We start from the raw sequence: 19,559 nt of genomic DNA on the forward strand, positions 1-19,559 counted from the left end.
AAAGAGAGAGGTATTTATCATTGTGCAATGTTCAGTGTACGTCCTTATGGTTTGAGAAATTGATGGTTATGATCCATGTGTAATTGTGTATTTTATTGTTGTCTATCACATGATTGTTGTAGGATGTAAATAGTATAAATGTATAATATAAGCAAATAATAGTAAAAAGAAAATTCCTTGATTCTTAAAAGAGTAGCATCTTGTGAAAATGGAATATGACGTTTGAGAGTATTGGTGAAAAAAAAAGGATAAAAATAGTAGGCTGTTTAAGTTGGAATTACTTTGGATTGAGGGTGAGTTATGTAAAAATCTTTATATCCAAATTCCCAATAGCTTTACATTTTACGGCAATAATTCCTTTCGTATGCCACCTTCGATATGAAATGATAGATAATTTAATAAAAATGAGGTTAAAAATTAAATAATTAAAAATATAAGATAACCTTTATAAACCAAAACCGAGAAGCCTTATATGTCATAATCTATCTTACTAAAACTTTATAATACTTTTGATAAACAAATAGGTAAATTTTGTTTTTTTTATAAAAGGAGTATGTCGATACTTTCAGATAACATGATTAAAGGTGAAATAATTTGGACCTTTCCTCCCAAACACCTAGAAAACCTGGTCTTGTTCTTGTCCACACACACATCTTGTCTCTATGTTGGGGTTCAATTTGGTCTTTTCTTTTTCTTATACCCTTTCAATTTTGTATGTAAAACAAATAGTCATTAAAGAAGACGGGACATTTTCCAATGAATTCCATTCCTTCTCAATTACGAAACATACATAGGGATTACACCATAAGGGGACGGCCGAGATATACAAGGGTATATAAAGAACCACTCCGTTGATTTAAGAGGTCATGTGCAAAGATTCAAAAATGAGTCTCTAAATATATATTTTTTTACTTATAACCGAAATTCATCAATACTAGTATAATTGTTATAACAATAATCAAAAACAAAAGAATGGTAACATAAAGAACTGTAACATAATAGATAATCTTATATAGCTATAGGAATTAAGAGGCTCTCATAGTATTCATAAAAATAAAGTTGTTCATTAACTTTTAATAATCAACAGTCTATTAATATATTGTTTCCATAGATAGCATTGAATAAAAACTAGAAAATAAAAACAATAACATAAACTGTAGAAGGCTAGACTTTAATTTGTACCAATGTTGGAAGCTTGGATCTGATCAACATTGACTATTGATAAATTGGTGGATTGGGCGATTGATGTATGTATAAATTTGAAAGAAAGACGTATGTATAGACAATTGTGAAATTTATATTGGAATTGATACTATTTTGACTTTTGAGGTCCTTTGTAGATTGCCGAACAAACCTCCAACAATGTTAACAATTGATACCAAAGGGCTTTTAGCCCAATATCAGATATTGTTCTTCCTTTTTGAGGTTGAGAGTTCAAGTCTCACAATATACATAGGTGGAATAATTTAAGTATAGTTTAGTATATTTGTGGTTTAAAAAAAGTAATGATTGATGACTTAGGAATAATTATATAAATATATTAGTACACATGTAACTTTAGGAAAAATGAATTTTACACATTTTAGGTTTTGGCCACAATAATTTAGGAAGGTTGATAGTTTTGGTCCTCTGCTTAGGTTTGGATATGTCGGTGTTTTAATCGGTCTACTCACCAATAACAACCGGACTTCCAGGTAAATTGTTTATTTATTTAATTGGAGGACTATTGAGCAACTCGACGAGTTGGTGCTACAACTCATCGAGTAGGGGCGCGTTGTGCCACGTGGATTAATGATCTACTTGATGAGTTCGAGAGTCGACTCGCCGAGTAGACGTTGTGAAGAGAAACCCTAAATCCCCGGGTTTGGGGCTTATTTAAGGGCACTTATAGCCTTATTTGTGGCTCATCAGTTGCTTGCTTTCACTGAGAGAAACCCTGATTGCCCTTTGAGCTAATAGAGAGAATGTGTGAGCTAATATTGAGTATCTTGGTGCATCTTTGGAAGAGAAGAGAAGGATTTCAAGCAACGAACGAGAGGAGGCTGTTAGATCTGTTGTTATTCATCCACTTGGTTGGTAATGGGGCGGTAGGGGCGGTGATGGCATGGACAGCCACAGTTTCTTGCTTCTTAGCCGAGTCTTGAACGGGTTGACCCTTTTTCTTATTCCCGGACTTCCACTTGTTGTCTCCCCGCTTTGGTTGTTCAGGTGTGGGGGTCATAATGCCTTGACGAATTCCCTGGTCGACAAGAGTTTGTGCCAGACGCTTGGCACTGTCGAAGGTGCTAGGGTTGGCAGATATGACCATTCCCTGGATCTGAGAGGATAATCCCCAAGTGTAACGTTCCACTTTCTTGGCCTTTAGGGTGACCATTCCAGGGCACAGAGTTGACAGCTCGTTAAATTGAGAAGTGTACGTGTCAATGTCTGAACCCTTCATGGCATGTTCCAACAGCTCTTGTTCTAATTTCTGCATCTCACTCCTCGGACAGTATTCCTCGAGCATCATCGCTTTCAGGTCCTCCCAACTCATAACTCTGGCAACGACTAGAGTGAAAGTTTTAACATGGCTGTTCCACCACGACAAGGTTGAGTCCGCAAATATACATGCAACATATTTGACCTTAAACTCATCCGGGCATGGAAAGATTTCGAATGTGGACTCGCTCTTTTCAAACCATCTTGTTAGAGTCATGACTCCACCATCGCGATGGTTGGTCCTGGTCTTGCAGTTCATAAATTCTTTGTAGGAGCACAATCGTTGGTGCCATTGGTTTTTGCTTTGATTGGAACTGTTAATTCTGTTTCCACTTCCGTTGTTGTTACTACTAATTTAGGCCACGACAGCAGCCACAGCAGTTGTTACTGCAACCTAGAACACTTTAGCGTCCATCTGTGGGGGTGGTGGCGGTAGTGGGGTTGTTGGTGTGTTGTTCTTGCGCCTATTCGACTTCTTTGGTGGCATACTTCTGCCATAAAGTTTAAAGGTGGAATGACAATAAGTTTGGGAAGAGTTATGAATCGGGCATTACCGTAATAAAAATGCCTTGTTTTGTATATTTATCATGTCTAGTTGCTATTGAAATTTGCAAGCAATTCACAATGAAATTTACTATAGCGAGTAAAAAATTGTATAACAAATAGCAACACCCAATGAAATAAAATTTGTGCCCATTTCATTGATAATATAGTGCTAGTACATAGTTTTATGAAAATTAACCTTTAAGAAGGTCTACATAAAAGAGTAGCACCAACACTTACTCGTACATAAAAGCAAGATATGAGTAGTATAAATTCTACTCATGGTGGGTGGTCTTGTGTGAGCCGTGGGACGAAGTCGTGGAGGCTTGCATCTCTGCTATCCGACGTTCAGCTGCAATCACCCTCTCCTCGAGGGCTGAGTGCCTCTCCTAGTACTCTCTCACTTCCACTCACGTAGTGGTAAGGTCCTCATGGAGAGCGTCAATGACGTGACATGTCTAGGCGTAGTCCCTCTCAAGCCATCGGGTCCATGCGTCAGTGGCCTCAACAGCGGCCCCTAGCTTCGTGATCTGATTCGCCGACGCCCTAGTATGATCCCCGAGGTACGAGATGCGCTGAACCATGACAGGAAGGGCCCTGTCTGTCGGACCCCCGTAGCTGAGGTTATAAAAACCTTGCTCCATTCCGTAGGGGGAACGTTGGCGTTGTTGTCGGTTCCATCTCTCCAAGTCTTCTGCCCAACGGGGCGTAGGACCTTAGTAGCCTAGTCGGTGTGTGGGAACCCTGGCGATGTAAGGAGGGTTAATGACCTCCTCCTCGTCTTCTTCCTCCTATGGGTCCTCCTCGGGATCATCCTTTTCCTCCACTAGCTCCTCAAGATCCTCTTCGGGGTCCTCCTCAATCCGCCCACCATTTCCCTGGTTAGGGAAATAGGGGTCTCCAGGCATGTGAAATCCTGCCATGTCGTCTGTGCGAGAATATAGATATGAGAAATACATGAATGGTTTAGAATATTCAAAAATACTCCAATAGTATTTTTAATCTTTATGTTTGATTTTAGAGTTTCTTGGTGTATAGGGTTTGTAAGTTTTAGATTCTTTGCCCACCACGACCATTCCTAAACACATATTAGTCATATCTTGCATAAATATAGTTGATCAGACTATATTTATCCAAGATATGAGTACATAACTGTCTAGGCTTAACCGTAGTGTTTAACTCCTCTTAATACTTTTAAATGGTTCTTATTATGACACTGTTTCTAGTATGTATGTATGTATGTATGTATGTATGTATGTATGTATGTATGTATGTATGTATGTATGTATGTATGTATGTGTGTATGTATGTATGTATGTATACTTTTTATGAAAATACTATTATATTTTAAAAGTATACTTCTTAGTCAAAGTGTTTTAGCCTCATTATATTTATAGATGTATATTTTATGTGGGTTGATATACTTACTTCACTATAAACAATGCTCTGATACCAATCTGTCACACCCTCGAACCAGAAACGGTGGATACGTCTAGGGGCAGATGACGTCATTGTACAATATAAAAACAACTGAATATAAATGAATCAAAGGCATACAACCATCATATTTATAATTTAAAAGTTTACATTGTATTCAAACATTGTTTGCTTAATATCAAATATGTATACAAAAATAATAACATGATGTGACGATGCCTCATCCTCCAAAAACGCTTGGATTACCTGTTTCCTGATTTCCTAAGAACACAAATGATTTTGAAAAGTGTCAACTATTAAGTTGGTGAGTTCATAAGCGTTTTGTATGAGAAGGATCTTGTAACTGTTTCATGTAAAATGATAGTGTATACTTCCAGAAAATCCAATAGTTTCTTTAAAAATGAGTTGTAAGTCTTGAATCCCAAGACTAAAGATGTAAGTAGCGTTGTACTGAAAAATGATGTTGTAAAGTTTTATCTTTATATAAAACTACTTGAATGTGTGTTAACCCGTAAATCAAATGTTTTTAATACCCTATGTGAGTTATTATAACCATACTAATGCGACTAGTTGGCCTACTACGACGTTCTACAGGCGTCGGAACTGTTATGATATTTGTCACCCTAGACTGGCCGATCTAACTATATTTAATAGCTCAGGTGCAGGGTTGTTAATCCCGTATAGATCTATACTGAAGTGTCACACTCTCCCTACAAGAGACTTTGGTTGTAATGCAGGACCTAATGTGTACTCTGGTAGGTACGGTGAAGCCAAATGTCTCGCAACCAGTATCAAGCGATATACGTGAACTGAAACCCCCTTTTTCTTGTAGATGAAATAATTATACCTTTAAATAATTATATGTTTCTTCCGAAATAAAAATGTGGTGTTTGTGCTTCACAAGCTATATCAACTATTGTTTATCATGTTTGTTTTGAAAAACATTTATAAAATCATTTATATAAAGACATAGTAATTATCTTGTCTAGTTTCAAAATGTAAGGTGAAACATCATATTTTTGGGTTGTAACCCACAAAATAGTGAAATAATTAGAATGTACTCATTTTTGTTAGAAAATATATATTTTGGTAAAAAAAAAACCTCAAAAACCATATAGTTTTACAATCATAATTTTTCTTATGATTTTATAACATAGATTATGTTTTGTTTTTGTTAGTTTTTCATTTCAAAACTAAAATATCACAAATATTTGTATAAAAGATAGTGATAACCATATCTCATGCAAATACTGTTTTATTTTCACATAGTAATAGATCATGCAAATGTTGATGTTAAAAAATTAACTTTACTTGTATCCCCCTCCCCCCCCCCCCTAAAAACATGAAAAACTAAAAAATGTGGGGGTATGAACTCACCTTGAGTATGGTTGTGGGTTGTTTGAGGAAATGATGTGAAGATTTCCAAGCCTAAACACTTGAATGTGGTTGATTAACTTCCTTGGAAAGGGTATTATCCTAAGAGTTTTAACACATAATAATGTATGTAAATAGGATGAAACTTACATGAAAGTGTATAAAAACACTAGATTTCGAAGAAACACTTACCAAATCTCTAAGGACAAAATTGAAGAATTAACTCTTGAAAATCTTGCACTTGTTCTTTGAGAGAAAGAATGAAGGAAAATGAAAGGAGTTGAAGAATGTGATGTGGTGGGGTTTGTGGGTGTTTATTGTCGTATATAAAGAGGAAAGGATGACATGATATTTGCCTAGTTAACTATTGGTTAATAACATTGATATATGTTGGGTATAGTTTTGTATTGGAAAGGAGGAAACATCTAAATCACAAAGTTAACTTTCCTTATTTACTTTCCCCACCAAGAACCCATTGAAATCCCCTTAGTATGACCGAAATCACATGTGATTTCGGTCTAAGGAGGATTTCAGTCTAGGGGTCTTTTGGTTCTAGCATGTTTTCGGTTCTAAGTCTTCCCAACATGGTGTTTTCGGTTGGGTATCAGCCATTAAATGGTGATTTCGGTCCTATAGGTCTTTAACATGGGATTTATGTTTTAGTGTTACCCACTAAAGGGTGATTTCGGTTCTAGGCAAACCGAAATCACTAGGTTGGTGGGGTACTAGGCCGAAAACTATAAAGAAAATTTTTAATTCATGATTTATGCTCCAACTATTTCACTTGTCTTGACTTGCTATAACTTGTTGACTTTTAAAGGTTTATTACAAACATAGTTTTCAAAGTATATATACATATTTACTTATATAAATGATCCCCTTTTGGCTTTCACAGTCTTATTGCAACAATATTACGTTGTAAATTCACTTGTACACAGTTACAATTTAGACCTTGCTTGTTCTAAAATTTTCCAGTTTTCACATACAACAAATAAATAAGTGGTTATATCTAACAATTAAACTTTATAATTTGATTCTATTATTAAGGCTTAATAATAAAAAGGTCCCAACTTTTATTCACAAAAGAAAGGTTTTTTTAGAAAAAAAAATGCATAACTATCATAAAGAAAAAGGGCATGCAAGGTTCATTCAGACAAGAAATTGCTAAAGAAACCTTTAAAAAAGTTCATAACTATCAAGTTTTCTTTTCTATTAAAAAGATGGATACCAAGGAGCATCCAGCTAATATGCTGAAAAAGACGGTGCCCACCTAGAAATTCAAGCATTGCTCGGGCTCGGTAAATATTAATTAGTAGGAAATATGTCCTTTTGGGAAAAATGGCATGAGGGAGTGAACATTCTTGGTTTTTGGGATTTGAAATATACTCAAATCAATGGTATATATTGTTAAATGTGACTTGAGAATTGATGATTTGAATGAATATTGACCCTACTAAACAAAGTAAATAAACTCGGCACCTTGCGTTAATCTGTGTAGTTGGGTATAACCCTACTCTAGTTAGGTTTACATTTGTACATTGCATGTAGAATACGGTTGATATCTATTATCTAGGGTTTTAATTGTATTATCGATTTCAAGTTCATGAATAAGAACACTCTCTCATGCCATGTAGACATATGTCACATTGATCGAACCACATAAAATAGTGTGATTTTGTGTGTGTGATTTATTATTGTTTATTACTAACAAATACATTTGATTTTTTTAGTATAGTAAACAATATTGTCTTAGAACTAGTGTATCCATTTGCATTATGCATGATTGATTACAATACATAATGATATAAATAATACATATGTTACAGTTGAATAGATCTGTAACCACAAAAGTATAATACAACATAGTTTTATTAACTAAAATATGTGAAACAAACCACCTAAAGTCTGTGTAAAATCAAGTGAGCACCAAACTGAGGTTGTAGAGTGATTATAGTATGTGGAGCATGTGAGTACGATGGAGATAGCTCAAAAGAAAAGCCTTGTAAAATCATAGCAAGTGCCATTTTTGCTTCTAGCATAGCAAAATTCTGGCCAATACATATACGAGGGCCACCTCCAAATGGTAGATATGTAGATTGACCCTTGGTCACCTTTGACACACCTTCAAAAAATCTCTCAGGATTAAATTCGTTCACATCTTCACCCCACATATCTTTGTCATGGTGCATAAACAATGTGTTTAGTTGGATAAGGGTTTCTGCTGGTAAGGTTAACTTACCTAATTTGGTATCTTCATGTATCAGTCGTCTTAACATTACTGCTGGTGGATATAGTCTAAGAACCTCATTGAAAATCATGTTAATCTGCAAAATGAGATGATTAAGATACAAAAGAAATAAGAACTTTGGCGTATTAGTAAATTTATAATTAATATGGACAAACTTACAACTTTTAAGTGACTTAACCCATCAATATCTAGTCTTTTATCTCCTAAGACATGTAAGACTTCTTCTCTAGCACGTGTTTGCCAATCTGTGTGTTGACCTAATAAAATCATTGTCCAAACAAGCATATTTCCCGTTGTCTCTTGTCCTGCAAAGTAGAAAAGCTTGCATTCTTCGATTACTTCCTCAATGCTTAATCCAAAATTGCTACTCCCTTGTTGTTTGATTTCTTTGTAATTGGAATCCAAAAGAATACCCAAAAGGTCATCATTAATAGTTTCTCCAGCTTTCATCGCAACCACTCGTTTATCAATAATGCTCTTTATTGAAGCCTTCACCTCACGGTCAATATATTTCAACCTCTTGTTGTCTTTTGTTGGCAAAAATCTATAAAATCTTATTTGATTACCATAAAATACCAAAATGTAGTGATTGTACCGATCTAACCACCAAATAATATATCACCACACATGTAAAAGTGTTATGATTAAATATGCATGCTATTAGTTTACTTAGGGAGAAATAAGTTGCCATGACACAAATAGTAACAAACTATTTTTTAACAATACAGGTTATTTAAATAAAACAAAATCAGAAGATAAGTAGTTAGAACAATACGTTCGCAAAATACTATCGAAAGAAAAGTATTTTATGAACAAAAAGACCTCATTACATACATTCTATTAGTACTTTCTAAAATTAATTTTATTTTGAAAATAAACAAATTATATATAGTTGGTTATCTATTTAAGACATTAACCCTTTTAAAATGTTGTTTTGAAAAGTATTTAATTACCTTGATCCTGGAATGAAAATCGACTGTATACCCTTTATAATCAACTCAGCTTGTTCTTTTTGAAATTCAAAAATCTTTTTTCCTTCCTCAAAACTACTACCAAATGATGTACGTGAAATTACATCACTTGAAAAGGTTTGTAGATGAGGCCACACATCCACTTCACACGAGCTTTCTTTGGTTACCAGTTTCCCCCATTTTTCGATCATCTCACTGCAGCTTAAATAAAATGCAGGTACCATATGCTGCCAAAAAAACACAAATTCACCCACATGATGTTTGTTTTCATATATATATATATATATATATATATATATATATATATATATATATATATATATGTTACATAGTGTATTGAAAAGGAGAAAAATGAAGTTTTAAGAAACCTTAAGCTTCTCGACATGGAATGCGGGGTTGATGATTTTTCTATGTTTAATCCATTGGTCACCTTCTGCATTGATTAATCCTCTTGGTAGCAACTTTGTTAACGGATGTCTACCCCATGGCTTTTGAAATTGATAATAGTTCGCCAAAATTTCCCGTATCATAGTTGGTTCAAATATGTGCACCATAGGTTTTGTCCCCATCCATGTGAAGCAAATCTTACCTAGAAATTAGGACAAAAACCCAACAAAAGAACACTGACACACGTTTTACATACTACTTTTTCAAAGAATATGCAAAAATCCAAAACATTACAATGAGGACAAAAATGTTAGGGAATCATCAAAATATATATATAAAAAATAATAACTTTGGATATGCCATGCATGATACCACATTTTTTTTATCAATTTATTGCTTTCAATAGTATGCAAATTATGAATCAGTGATCGACAATGATATGCAATCTCCTATTTTGAATACACAAACTCAACAACCTCAACTTTGGATATCTCATGCGTGGCACCACATTTTTCATTAATTTATTATCTTTGCTGGTTTTTAGGTAAATACAGTAGATGATTTTGTGTATCATAGGTTAAGTGGGAATAAATTTATCTTTATGGTTTTGGGCAGATATCTATGCAACCCATGTTTGGATCATAAGAAAGCAGCCAAATAGATTTTGAGGTATCTATATATAAAAAGGGGCTATATGCTCAACTATAGGAAATCAAATGTTTTGCAGACCATTTTTATTAAGAAGTTGATTTTATTAGATGCCAAAATGGTTAGCGATCCATATCGGGATACTTTTACATTTTAGCATGATGAGTCATTTCATGGACAGACTTCAGTATCTTCTTCCATAATGGCAACATAATTTGTAGCACGGAATATGTTTGTGGAAATTTGTTACGAGGCTACACGTTATTGGTATTGAAATACCACTAAAGTTATGATAATAAGGCAGCAATGTTATATTCCAACAACAAAAGTTCTATTAAGTCAAAGAATATTGACATCAAGTTTCCTTCTGTTAACACAATAGTGCAAAATGGAAATATATATAGCATATAAAACAAACTCCATTAAAGTTGATTCGCTCGTAAATAGATTACCTCCTTAGGTATTTCATGAGCATACTACACACCTTGGTGTGATATTTAGTTTTAGTGAGAGTTTTATGGTGCTTTATGCTTTGTTTAAGAACAATTATGTTTTTCTATACATAATTAAGAATTCGGTTAACTTCATTATTAGTTGCACTTATTTGAAGTTTGATCTCACTTCAAACTAAAGAGGAACTCATTGGAAATCTATTTAGATTTTAAAACAACACATCATGTTTAATCCATGTCGTTAGTTTTATATTTATATGTGACCATTGATGGATTTAGCTACGTAAATTCTAATGAATACCGCTTTGATCTTATACTATTATGATTACTGGACGATATTTTTTAAGGGTACCAATATTATGATAAGATTCATTAATGTGTTTATATGGTTATGCATACATTTATATATTCGTGGTCTAGTGGGAGATTGTTAGATAATAATGGGACCACTTTATATATATATATATATATATATATATATATATATATATACACACACACGTAATGTTATCATTAATTTCATTTATTATGATAATAATATAAATTGTTGATGGACCAATTTATAAAATATTTACTTACCTTGTGGGTTGAATTCTGAGTTTAACTCAAGATCTTCAAGATCTATTTCATCTTTCACATTAGGGTATCTCTTTCTTTCTCTCTCTCTCTCTCTCTCTCTCTCTCTCTCTCTTTATATATATATATATATATATATATATATATGATGAAGAGCAGATCAATAGATACGGAAATACACAAAGAATATCATTTTTTTATTGATGAGGGTTATATAGAGTTTATTGAGATCAACCGGAAAACTCATTCTTCTCACAGATCCTGAAAACTCAATAGAATCACATATGTAATAATCGTTCTTTTATGTTTAAGTTTTCTTTTAATTAGATCTGAGATTTAAGATCTAAAGTTAATGCTTTTGCGTTTATGTTTTGGTTTTCAAAATAACCAGCATTTTATTTTTAGGTAATTCTAAATACATGAATTCAATTCCAAATACTCATGTTTTGAAAACCGTACCGGACCGGCCGGTACAACCAGTCCCGGAATCGGTTCTTAGAGGCCAAAATATTGTTCGTTATGTGAACTTGTTTTAAACGATGAAAACCAGTTAAACCGGTAAAAACCGGGAATTTCAAAAAAATATTTATTTTTTTATTTTTTGTAATTTTTATATAATTAAAACTAATAATGATTTAATTATAACATCATCTGGTTTTTAAGAGCGGTCCAACCAATTGGACCAATTAAACCATCAAACCAAGAAAACACTCAATTCGATCGAGAGTATGGTTTCCAAAACCTTACCAAATACACAAATGAATTGATTGAATTATACATGTCAGTCGGGAAATTTGACTAATATCCTTCCTAATAAATGAAAATAATTTTGCCACATGTCACTCTTTCATTAACTTGGACATATGTCATTTTTTGGTATTTTTGATAAAATATTTTTTCCATTTGTCATTTTCTTATTTTTTTAATCTTTTCTTAATTAACACATCATATTTACATATCAATTAATAATTACCTTAATTGAAAATAATCAATAAATTACAATATTAATACTCATATAGTATTTAATATGTTTCCTTTTAAATTCAAATTTTAAATTTTAAATTTCAAATCTAAAACTTCAAATTTAAACAAAGTTTTGTTTAAACTTTTATATTTAATTTTTGTTTTATCAAACTCGTATAACATACGGGTCTAACACCTAATTAATATATTAAATTAAATACGCCATTTAAATTCTTGAATCCTTTACCTTTTAATTTACACTAAATGCCCTTAAACTCATTGATTTTCAAATCAAACCTTAACATTTTTTAAAACTTTACTAGATCTGTATTCGCACAAAGCAGCGGCCATAAATAGCTCTCTCATGAATTTTGTATTTTAAATTTGTCATTTTGCTCAAAATTAAATTTTCTTAATAATCTTTTTTAATTCAAGTCTTTAAATTTTTGAAAATTATTAATGATTTGTGTATGCATAATTGATTTGTACAAAAAGTTTTTTATCTTATACCTCATAATTTCAATATATGATTAATATGTTATATATATATATATATATATATATATATATATATATATATATATATATATATATAATTAAGGACTTTAAGTGACTTATGTAACATCCCAAGACCATGTATACTCTATATACCCTTGTTCTTTTGGTAATTGTCAATTTTGGTCCTTATATGAGAAATGGGTGGTAAATGAATACGCGGGGCGTATGTGAGTGTACACTTAGCGTACTCATAAGCGTGTTTTTGACGCGGAAGCCAGCGTACTAGGCCCAGAGTGAAAACCCTAATTTAGTGTGTGCCACTATATAAAGGACATGATGGCCTCATTTCTAGCCACCATTCCCAGACATCAAACCTCTCAAACCCTAATTTCTCATCCCTTGAGCTTGTGAGGCAATTTGTGAGTTATTAAGTGTTCTTTTGTTTCTTTGGTGTGAAGAATAAGCTTTGAAGAGGAAGGAGTGGGAGTCCAGGCATTGAATCTGAGCTTATCTGTGGTTGGAGCTTCAGTTAGAGGTATAAAGCTCAAATCTTTCTCACTCTTTTGATTTGTGCATCATTTCAGTCCATTTTAGGGTTTTGGTCCCAAAGCTAAATGCTTTATGAGATATTGAGCTCTAGAGTTTATTATCAACTCCTTTGAGTGTTTTGAGTGGTGTAGAGTCATAAAAATCGAGACTTGGATGTTTAAATCAAATCATGCATGAGTTATAAGCATATTTGAGAATAGAGAGTGAGAGTTTTGAAGTTTGTTGCTTTATCAGCCATGCAAACGCATAAAGTCGCAGACTTTATGGAGTAAAAGTCTTTAGGACGTCCGGATCTGAAATTTTAGCTAAGGTCTTAACAGATTAAGACCAAACGAGTGAGAAGAACAAAACAGGGACACACGCTGAGCGTAATCCCAGTACGCACTACCGTTGACTTTGAGTTGACTTTTAGGGTTTGGTCAATTTATGGACTATTAAGGTCATGGAAGGGTAAAATGGTCTTTTATTCTTTAGTGAGTTTGTAGAAGGATTACTCTAGCTTCTTTGATAGTCGTTATCAATTAGAAATAATTATCGTTTGTGTTAGGCGGAGGCTAGACCGGTGATTTGAGTTCAAGGCTATCTGATTTCTTACGAGGTGAGTCTTCTCACTATACTTACCTGAGTGGTAATACCGAGCGGCCGGAGGTCCTTATCTGAGTTATTTAACTAGAGAGTCCTATGTGCTTATATTGAGTTATGTGATAATGTGCTTTTATGTCTTTGTGTTATTTGCTATGTTATTCTGTGTTTTTCTAAGATCGGACCAGAAGATCCAAACCGAGTTGTGAGACTGGAGGGTCTTCACTGAGATATAGGACTGGAGGGTCCAACCCGAGATGTAAGACTGGAGGGTCCTCACCGAGATACAGGACTGGAGGGTCCAACCCGAGCTGTGAGACCGGAGGGTCCTCACTGAGACACATAGCCTGAGGGTCCAAACCGAGTTATAGCCATGAGAGGCTTATTATTTGTGTACGTGGTATTTTGGAGAACTCACTAAGATTTATGCTTACCGTGTTGTGTGATATGTGTTTCGGGTACTTCTCAGGATCGCGGGAAGGCACCGACTTGATAGTACACACTGGAGCGGGATTATTTTTATGATTCTGGGATAGTGATTTTTACTTGTGGATTTATTGACATTTGAGACACTTGTGCTTTTTGAGAAAATGTAAAATGAGTTTAATGTGTTTTAAAAATGAAAATTTTGGTTTGAAAATTTACTTTGTTACAAGTTGGTATCAGAGCCTTAGTTTGAGAGATTTGGGGGTACCTTCAGGTATGTCTGAACTTAAATTGAGGATTTGAGAAAAAAATTCAAAACAAATGATTTTTTCTAAAATGACAAAGAGTTTTAAGAGAAAACGAGTTGGAGCAATGTGTACAATCAGCCAGAGCCCGAACGGTGATTTCTCAAAATACCCTTACTTATTTGTGCTATGAGATATTTATGAGATATTAGTGATGCATGCTAGAGAATAGGCTAAGTAATTCATACATAGGGCTAGAGATTCCTGATTTGTGATGCCTTAGCATAGGGTGTCGTTGCTATCTGTTATGTGCTTTGAGTATGAGCTGAGTAAGAGTGTCTAGCAGGAATCACTTAGAGAGAGTTTTGAGTTGAGAAATAATCTAGGAAAGATACCTATATGAGTACATGAGAGATCAAATGAGAGAGTAGTTTGTTATTCGTTACACTTAGAGTACTTGTGAACTAGGATCCTAGGAGGAGGACTTGGGGTGACTACAGGTTGGTGTGGAAGCTAGTATTAGGCTCGTACTACTGAAAGCACCAGATCTGTATGCAACCCAAGTAAGAATCCTTAGGATGCTAAGGAATAAGTAGGGACAGGTGATTGAGTGTGAGTATGCTCGAGTGAGTCTCTGATGATTTTTTGTGTTGTGTTTCAGAGACATCATGGTGGGTACACGCCATAACCCCGGGAGCAGTGGGACTAGTGATGAGGAGATCTGCAGGATCATCCATGATGAGGTGGCCGCAACCATTCAAGAGGTGATACCAGAGATGTTTGGGTTTATCAAGACCACCCTGATTGAGATGTTTGATGAATGATACATTGTTGTTACTACGGCTGTTGTTGCTGCAGCCACTACAGCTATTGCTGCCGTTAGGCCACAGGGAGGTAACTCAGTGTTGTTCCGGGAGTTCAGCAACACGAAGACACCAGAGTTTGATGGGATACAGGATCCGATTACTTCCATGAGATGGATCACTAACATTGAGGGGTGTTTTTATACATGTTCTTGTCCAAAGAATCTGAGAGTCCGGTTCGCACTGAACCAGCTTCGCTTGGGAGCGAAGGACTGGTGGAGGTTTGTGACGACTGATTTTACTCCTACAGATCATGTTGTAGTGACTTCGGAGAGGTTCACCAAGTAATTTCGAGATGAGTATGTTCCTCAGGTGGAGAGGGAGCGTTTGGCACAGGAGTTTTTGTCTCTCAAGTAGAAGACAAAGTCGATGACTGAGATTACGAGGATGTTTCATAAGAGGGCAATGTTCTGCCCTGAGCACGTGCCCACTGAGCAGGAACGTGTGAGCTGGTACTTGAGCATTTTGAGGAGGGATATATGGGAGTTCATGGCGAACTTGTTTTATCGTAAATTGGATGAGTTGCAAACCAATGCCAAGAGGAGGGAGATTCAGTTGGAGATCCAAACCAGAGAGGAGGGGGAGCAGCAGGGAAGAGACATGACACCGACACATTCGTAGCCGACGGCTAAGCGGGCTAAGTCCGCTAATTCGAGAGCTGGAGGCCAGAAGGGTCGCACTTGTAGCAAGTGCGGCAAGACCCACGATGGATCTTGTCAGGCAGGGATTTGCTACAAATGCGGCAAGGAGGGGCATATGGCAAGGGACTGCCCCCAAGGGATTTTCTGTTTGCTTCCACTATAACCAGACAGGCCATCGGAAGGCCGAGTATCCCCAGCTTACTCACGGATCAGCCCAGACTACCACTCCTGCCGCTTTGCGTGTTACTGATGGACGACCAGGGAAGGCCGAGCCTCCGAAGGCTCGTGGGAGAGCATTTTGGCTGATAGCGGAACAGGTTCACGCCATGCATGATGTTGTTGTTAGTACGTATCTCCTTATCTATATATGTTGTTTTGAGATTTGTTTATACTTATATTGTGTTGTGTATAGGTACTTTTCTTGTGTGGTTTGTACCTGCTTTGGTGCTATTTGACTAGGGTACGCATCGATCTTTCGTGTCCTTAGCTTTTAGTCGCCACATCAGTATCCGACATGAGGAGTTGAGTTGACCTCTAAGAGTTTCTATATCCGACGAGCATGCGGTTTCTTCTAGTGATGTATTTCGAGGGTGTGTATTGGAGATTTTTGGTGTTGGGTTCCTGATAGACTTGGTACCGATCGCGATAGGGGATGTCTGTGTCATAATGGGCATGGACTGGTTGAGCCGGTTTGGAGTTCTGATCTACTACGAGCGTCAGATGGTGAAAATATGAGACCCTAGTGGGGGAGTGCTTACGGTGTATGGCGAGGGAACCCGATCTGGATCATCTTTCTGCTCTGCCGCCAGAACAAGACAGAATCTATAGCAAGTTTGTATGGGCTTTTTGGCGTATGTGATGGATATGCGGGTTACTACAAAAATAATGAGTTATGTTGTTGAGGTTCCGATAGTGTGTGACAGTGTGAGTTTCCGGATGTTTTTCCCGAGGAGTTGTTGGGTGTGCCTCCCGAGAGGCAGGGGGAGTTCTGGATTGATTTAGTTTTGGGAGTGGCACCTATCGCCAAGGCACCTTATCGTCTTGCTCCACTAGAGATGCAGGAGTTATCCTCACAGTTTCGGAGCTGTTGGGGAAGGGTTTTATCAGATCGAGTAGCTCACCGTGAGGAGGGACGATCCTTTTTGTCAAGAAAAAGGATGGTTCACACCGGATATGCATCGATTACCGAGAATTGAACAAGCTGACGGTTAAAAACCGTTATCTACTACCGAGGATCGATGATTTGTTTGATCAGTTGCAGGGGGCGTCTCGGTTTTCCAAGATCGATTTGAGATCTGGATATCATCAGATGAGAGTCTGCGAGGAGGATATCCAGAAGACGGCCTTTAGGAATCGTTATGGGCACTACGAGTTTGTGGTGATGCCTTTTGGGCTCACCAACACACCGGTGGTGTTCATGGACCTCATGAACCGGGTGTGCAGGCCTATGTTGGATCGATCGGTGGTCGTGTTTATCGACGATATCCTGATGTATTTGAGATCTAGAGAGAAGCACAAGGAGCATCTTAGAGAGATTCTTGGAGTTTTGAGGACAGAGAGGCTTTATGCCAAATTCTCTAAGTGTGATTTCTGGTTACGGGAGGTCCAGTTCCTGAGACACCTCGTTAATCAGAATGGGATATTGGTCGACCCGCCAAGATTGAGGCAGTTATGAGATGGGAGGTGCCGAGATCCCTGACCGAGATCAGGAGTTTTCTAGGATTGGTTGGCTATTATCGGATATTTATCAGGGATTTCTCCAAAATTGACGTTCCTCTCACCAGATTGACCCGTAAGGGAGTTACATTTACTAGGGGGCCTGAGCAGTAGGCGTCATTTGAGACCCTTCACCAAATATTGTGTGAAGCACTAATGTTAGCCCTACCCGAGGGAGTGGAGGACTTTGTGGTTTATTATGATGCTTTTATATTCTGGATGGGCACAGAGTTGATGTAGAGGGGGCACGTGATGGAATATGCATCGAGGCAGCTGAAGCCTCATGGGACGAGGTATCCCACCCATGACCTGGAGTTTGGGGCAGTGGTGTTCGCCCTCAAGATCTAGCGCCACTACTTGTATGGGGTCCAGTGTACCATATAGATGGACCACAAGAGCCTGAAGTACCTCATTAATCAGCAAAACCTGAATATGAGGCAGAGGAGGTGGTTGGATGTAGTGAAGGACTATGACTGCAAGATCTTATATCATCCAGGTAAGGCTAATGTGGTAGTTGAGCCGTAGAGCAGCGAGTGCTCCGATCCGAGACGTGTGCATAAGAATGACTGTGAGTTTGTGACGAACAGTCGTGGGCTTATGACTATCTGAGGTAGGATTTGGGTACCCTATACGGGTGGAGCTCGACATATATTGATGGATGAGGGACATAGATTGAGGTTTTCGATCCACCTAGGGGCCACTAAGATGTATTTGGACCTGAAGAGAGATTACTGGTGGCCCTGTATGAAGAGAGACATGGCATGGGTAGATGAAAGGTGCTTGACCTATTGCCAGGTTAAGGCGGAGCACCAGCAACCACATAGCCCGTTACAACCTCTTGAGACTCCTCAGTGGAAGTGGGAACATATTTTGATGGATTTTATCACCAAGCTATCAAGGACTACGCGCGGGGTTGATGTGATATGGGTGATTGTGGACCAGCTGACGAAGAGCGCTCACTTCCTCGCCATCAGTGAGAGCTCTTCTACAGAGAGACTGACGAGATTTATGTGAGAGAGGTGGTAGCACAGCATGGAGTGTTGACCTCGATAGTGTCAGATCGAGATGTGCGCTTTACTTCCAAATTTTGGAAGAAGTTTCATGAGGAGTTTAGTACTCGATTGCATTTCAGTACCGCATACCACCCGCAGACAAACGGACAGAGTGAGCGAATAATTCAGACGCTCGAGGATATGCTACGTGCATGTGTCATGGAGTTCTAAGGAAGTTGGAACACCTACTTGCCCTTGGCTGATTTTTCTTACATCAATAGCCACAATTCCAGTATTGGCATGCCTCCCTTCAACCTCTTATATGGGAGGAGGTATCGGACTCCCATTTGATGGGGAGAGGTAGGACGGCGAGTGATGGGTGGCATTGAGATAGTGTTGAAGACGACCGAGCAGATTCAACAGGTTAGACAGAGGTTACTGACGACCCAGAGTTGCCAGAATAGTTACGAAGATCGGTGACGATCTGAGTTAGAGTTCCAGGTTGGAGATTTTGTCCTCCTGAAGGTATCCCCATAGAAAAGGGTGATCCGATTTAGGAAGCGAGGAAAGCTGGGGCCCCGATACATTTGTCCTTTCAAAGTGATCTCCAAAATAGGTAAGGTAGGTTACCGGCTGGTGCTACTTGCAGAGATAAGTTAGATTCATAACACCTTCCATGTGTCTTAGCTGAGGAAGTGTGTAGCCAATGAGAAAACGGTGGTACCATTAGAGGACATTCAGGTGGATGCGAGCCTGAATTATATTGAGAGGCCAATAGCGATCTTAGACCGGAAGGTGAAGGTTCTGAAGAACAAAGAGGTACCCTTGGTTCAGGTCCAGTGGCAACATCGGTAAGGGTCCGAGTGGACTTGGGAGCCGGAGTCCGAGATGCGTGAGCAGTATCCAGAGTTATTTTCAGGAGCATGAATTCGAGGGCGAAGTCTGATCCTAGTTAGGGAGAATTGTAACA

At 37.2% G+C, this 19,559-nt stretch overlaps 1 protein-coding gene across 1 annotated transcript in view; it reads right to left on the reverse strand.

Moving 5' to 3' along the window:
- Window positions 1-7,653: 7,653 nt before the first annotated feature.
- The window catches only part of LOC145066493 (cytochrome P450 CYP72A219-like), a 38,450-nt gene continuing 26,544 nt past the window's right edge, over window positions 7,654-19,559 (reverse strand). The window contains exons 2-5 of the mRNA XM_079013763.1: window positions 9,420-9,640; window positions 9,034-9,278; window positions 8,240-8,624; window positions 7,654-8,156 (exon numbers count right to left, since the gene is read on the reverse strand). Of these exons, the coding sequence (XP_078869889.1) occupies window positions 7,731-8,156; window positions 8,240-8,624; window positions 9,034-9,278; window positions 9,420-9,640 (1,277 nt within the window). The 3' untranslated portion in view covers window positions 7,654-7,730. The remainder of the gene's footprint in view (window positions 8,157-8,239; window positions 8,625-9,033; window positions 9,279-9,419; window positions 9,641-19,559) is intronic.

Source organism: Lactuca serriola, chromosome 8, assembly GCF_051521515.1.
Source record: "Lactuca serriola cultivar US96UC23 chromosome 8, Lser_US96UC23_V15, whole genome shotgun sequence".
NCBI lineage: Eukaryota > Viridiplantae > Streptophyta > Magnoliopsida > Asterales > Asteraceae > Lactuca > Lactuca serriola.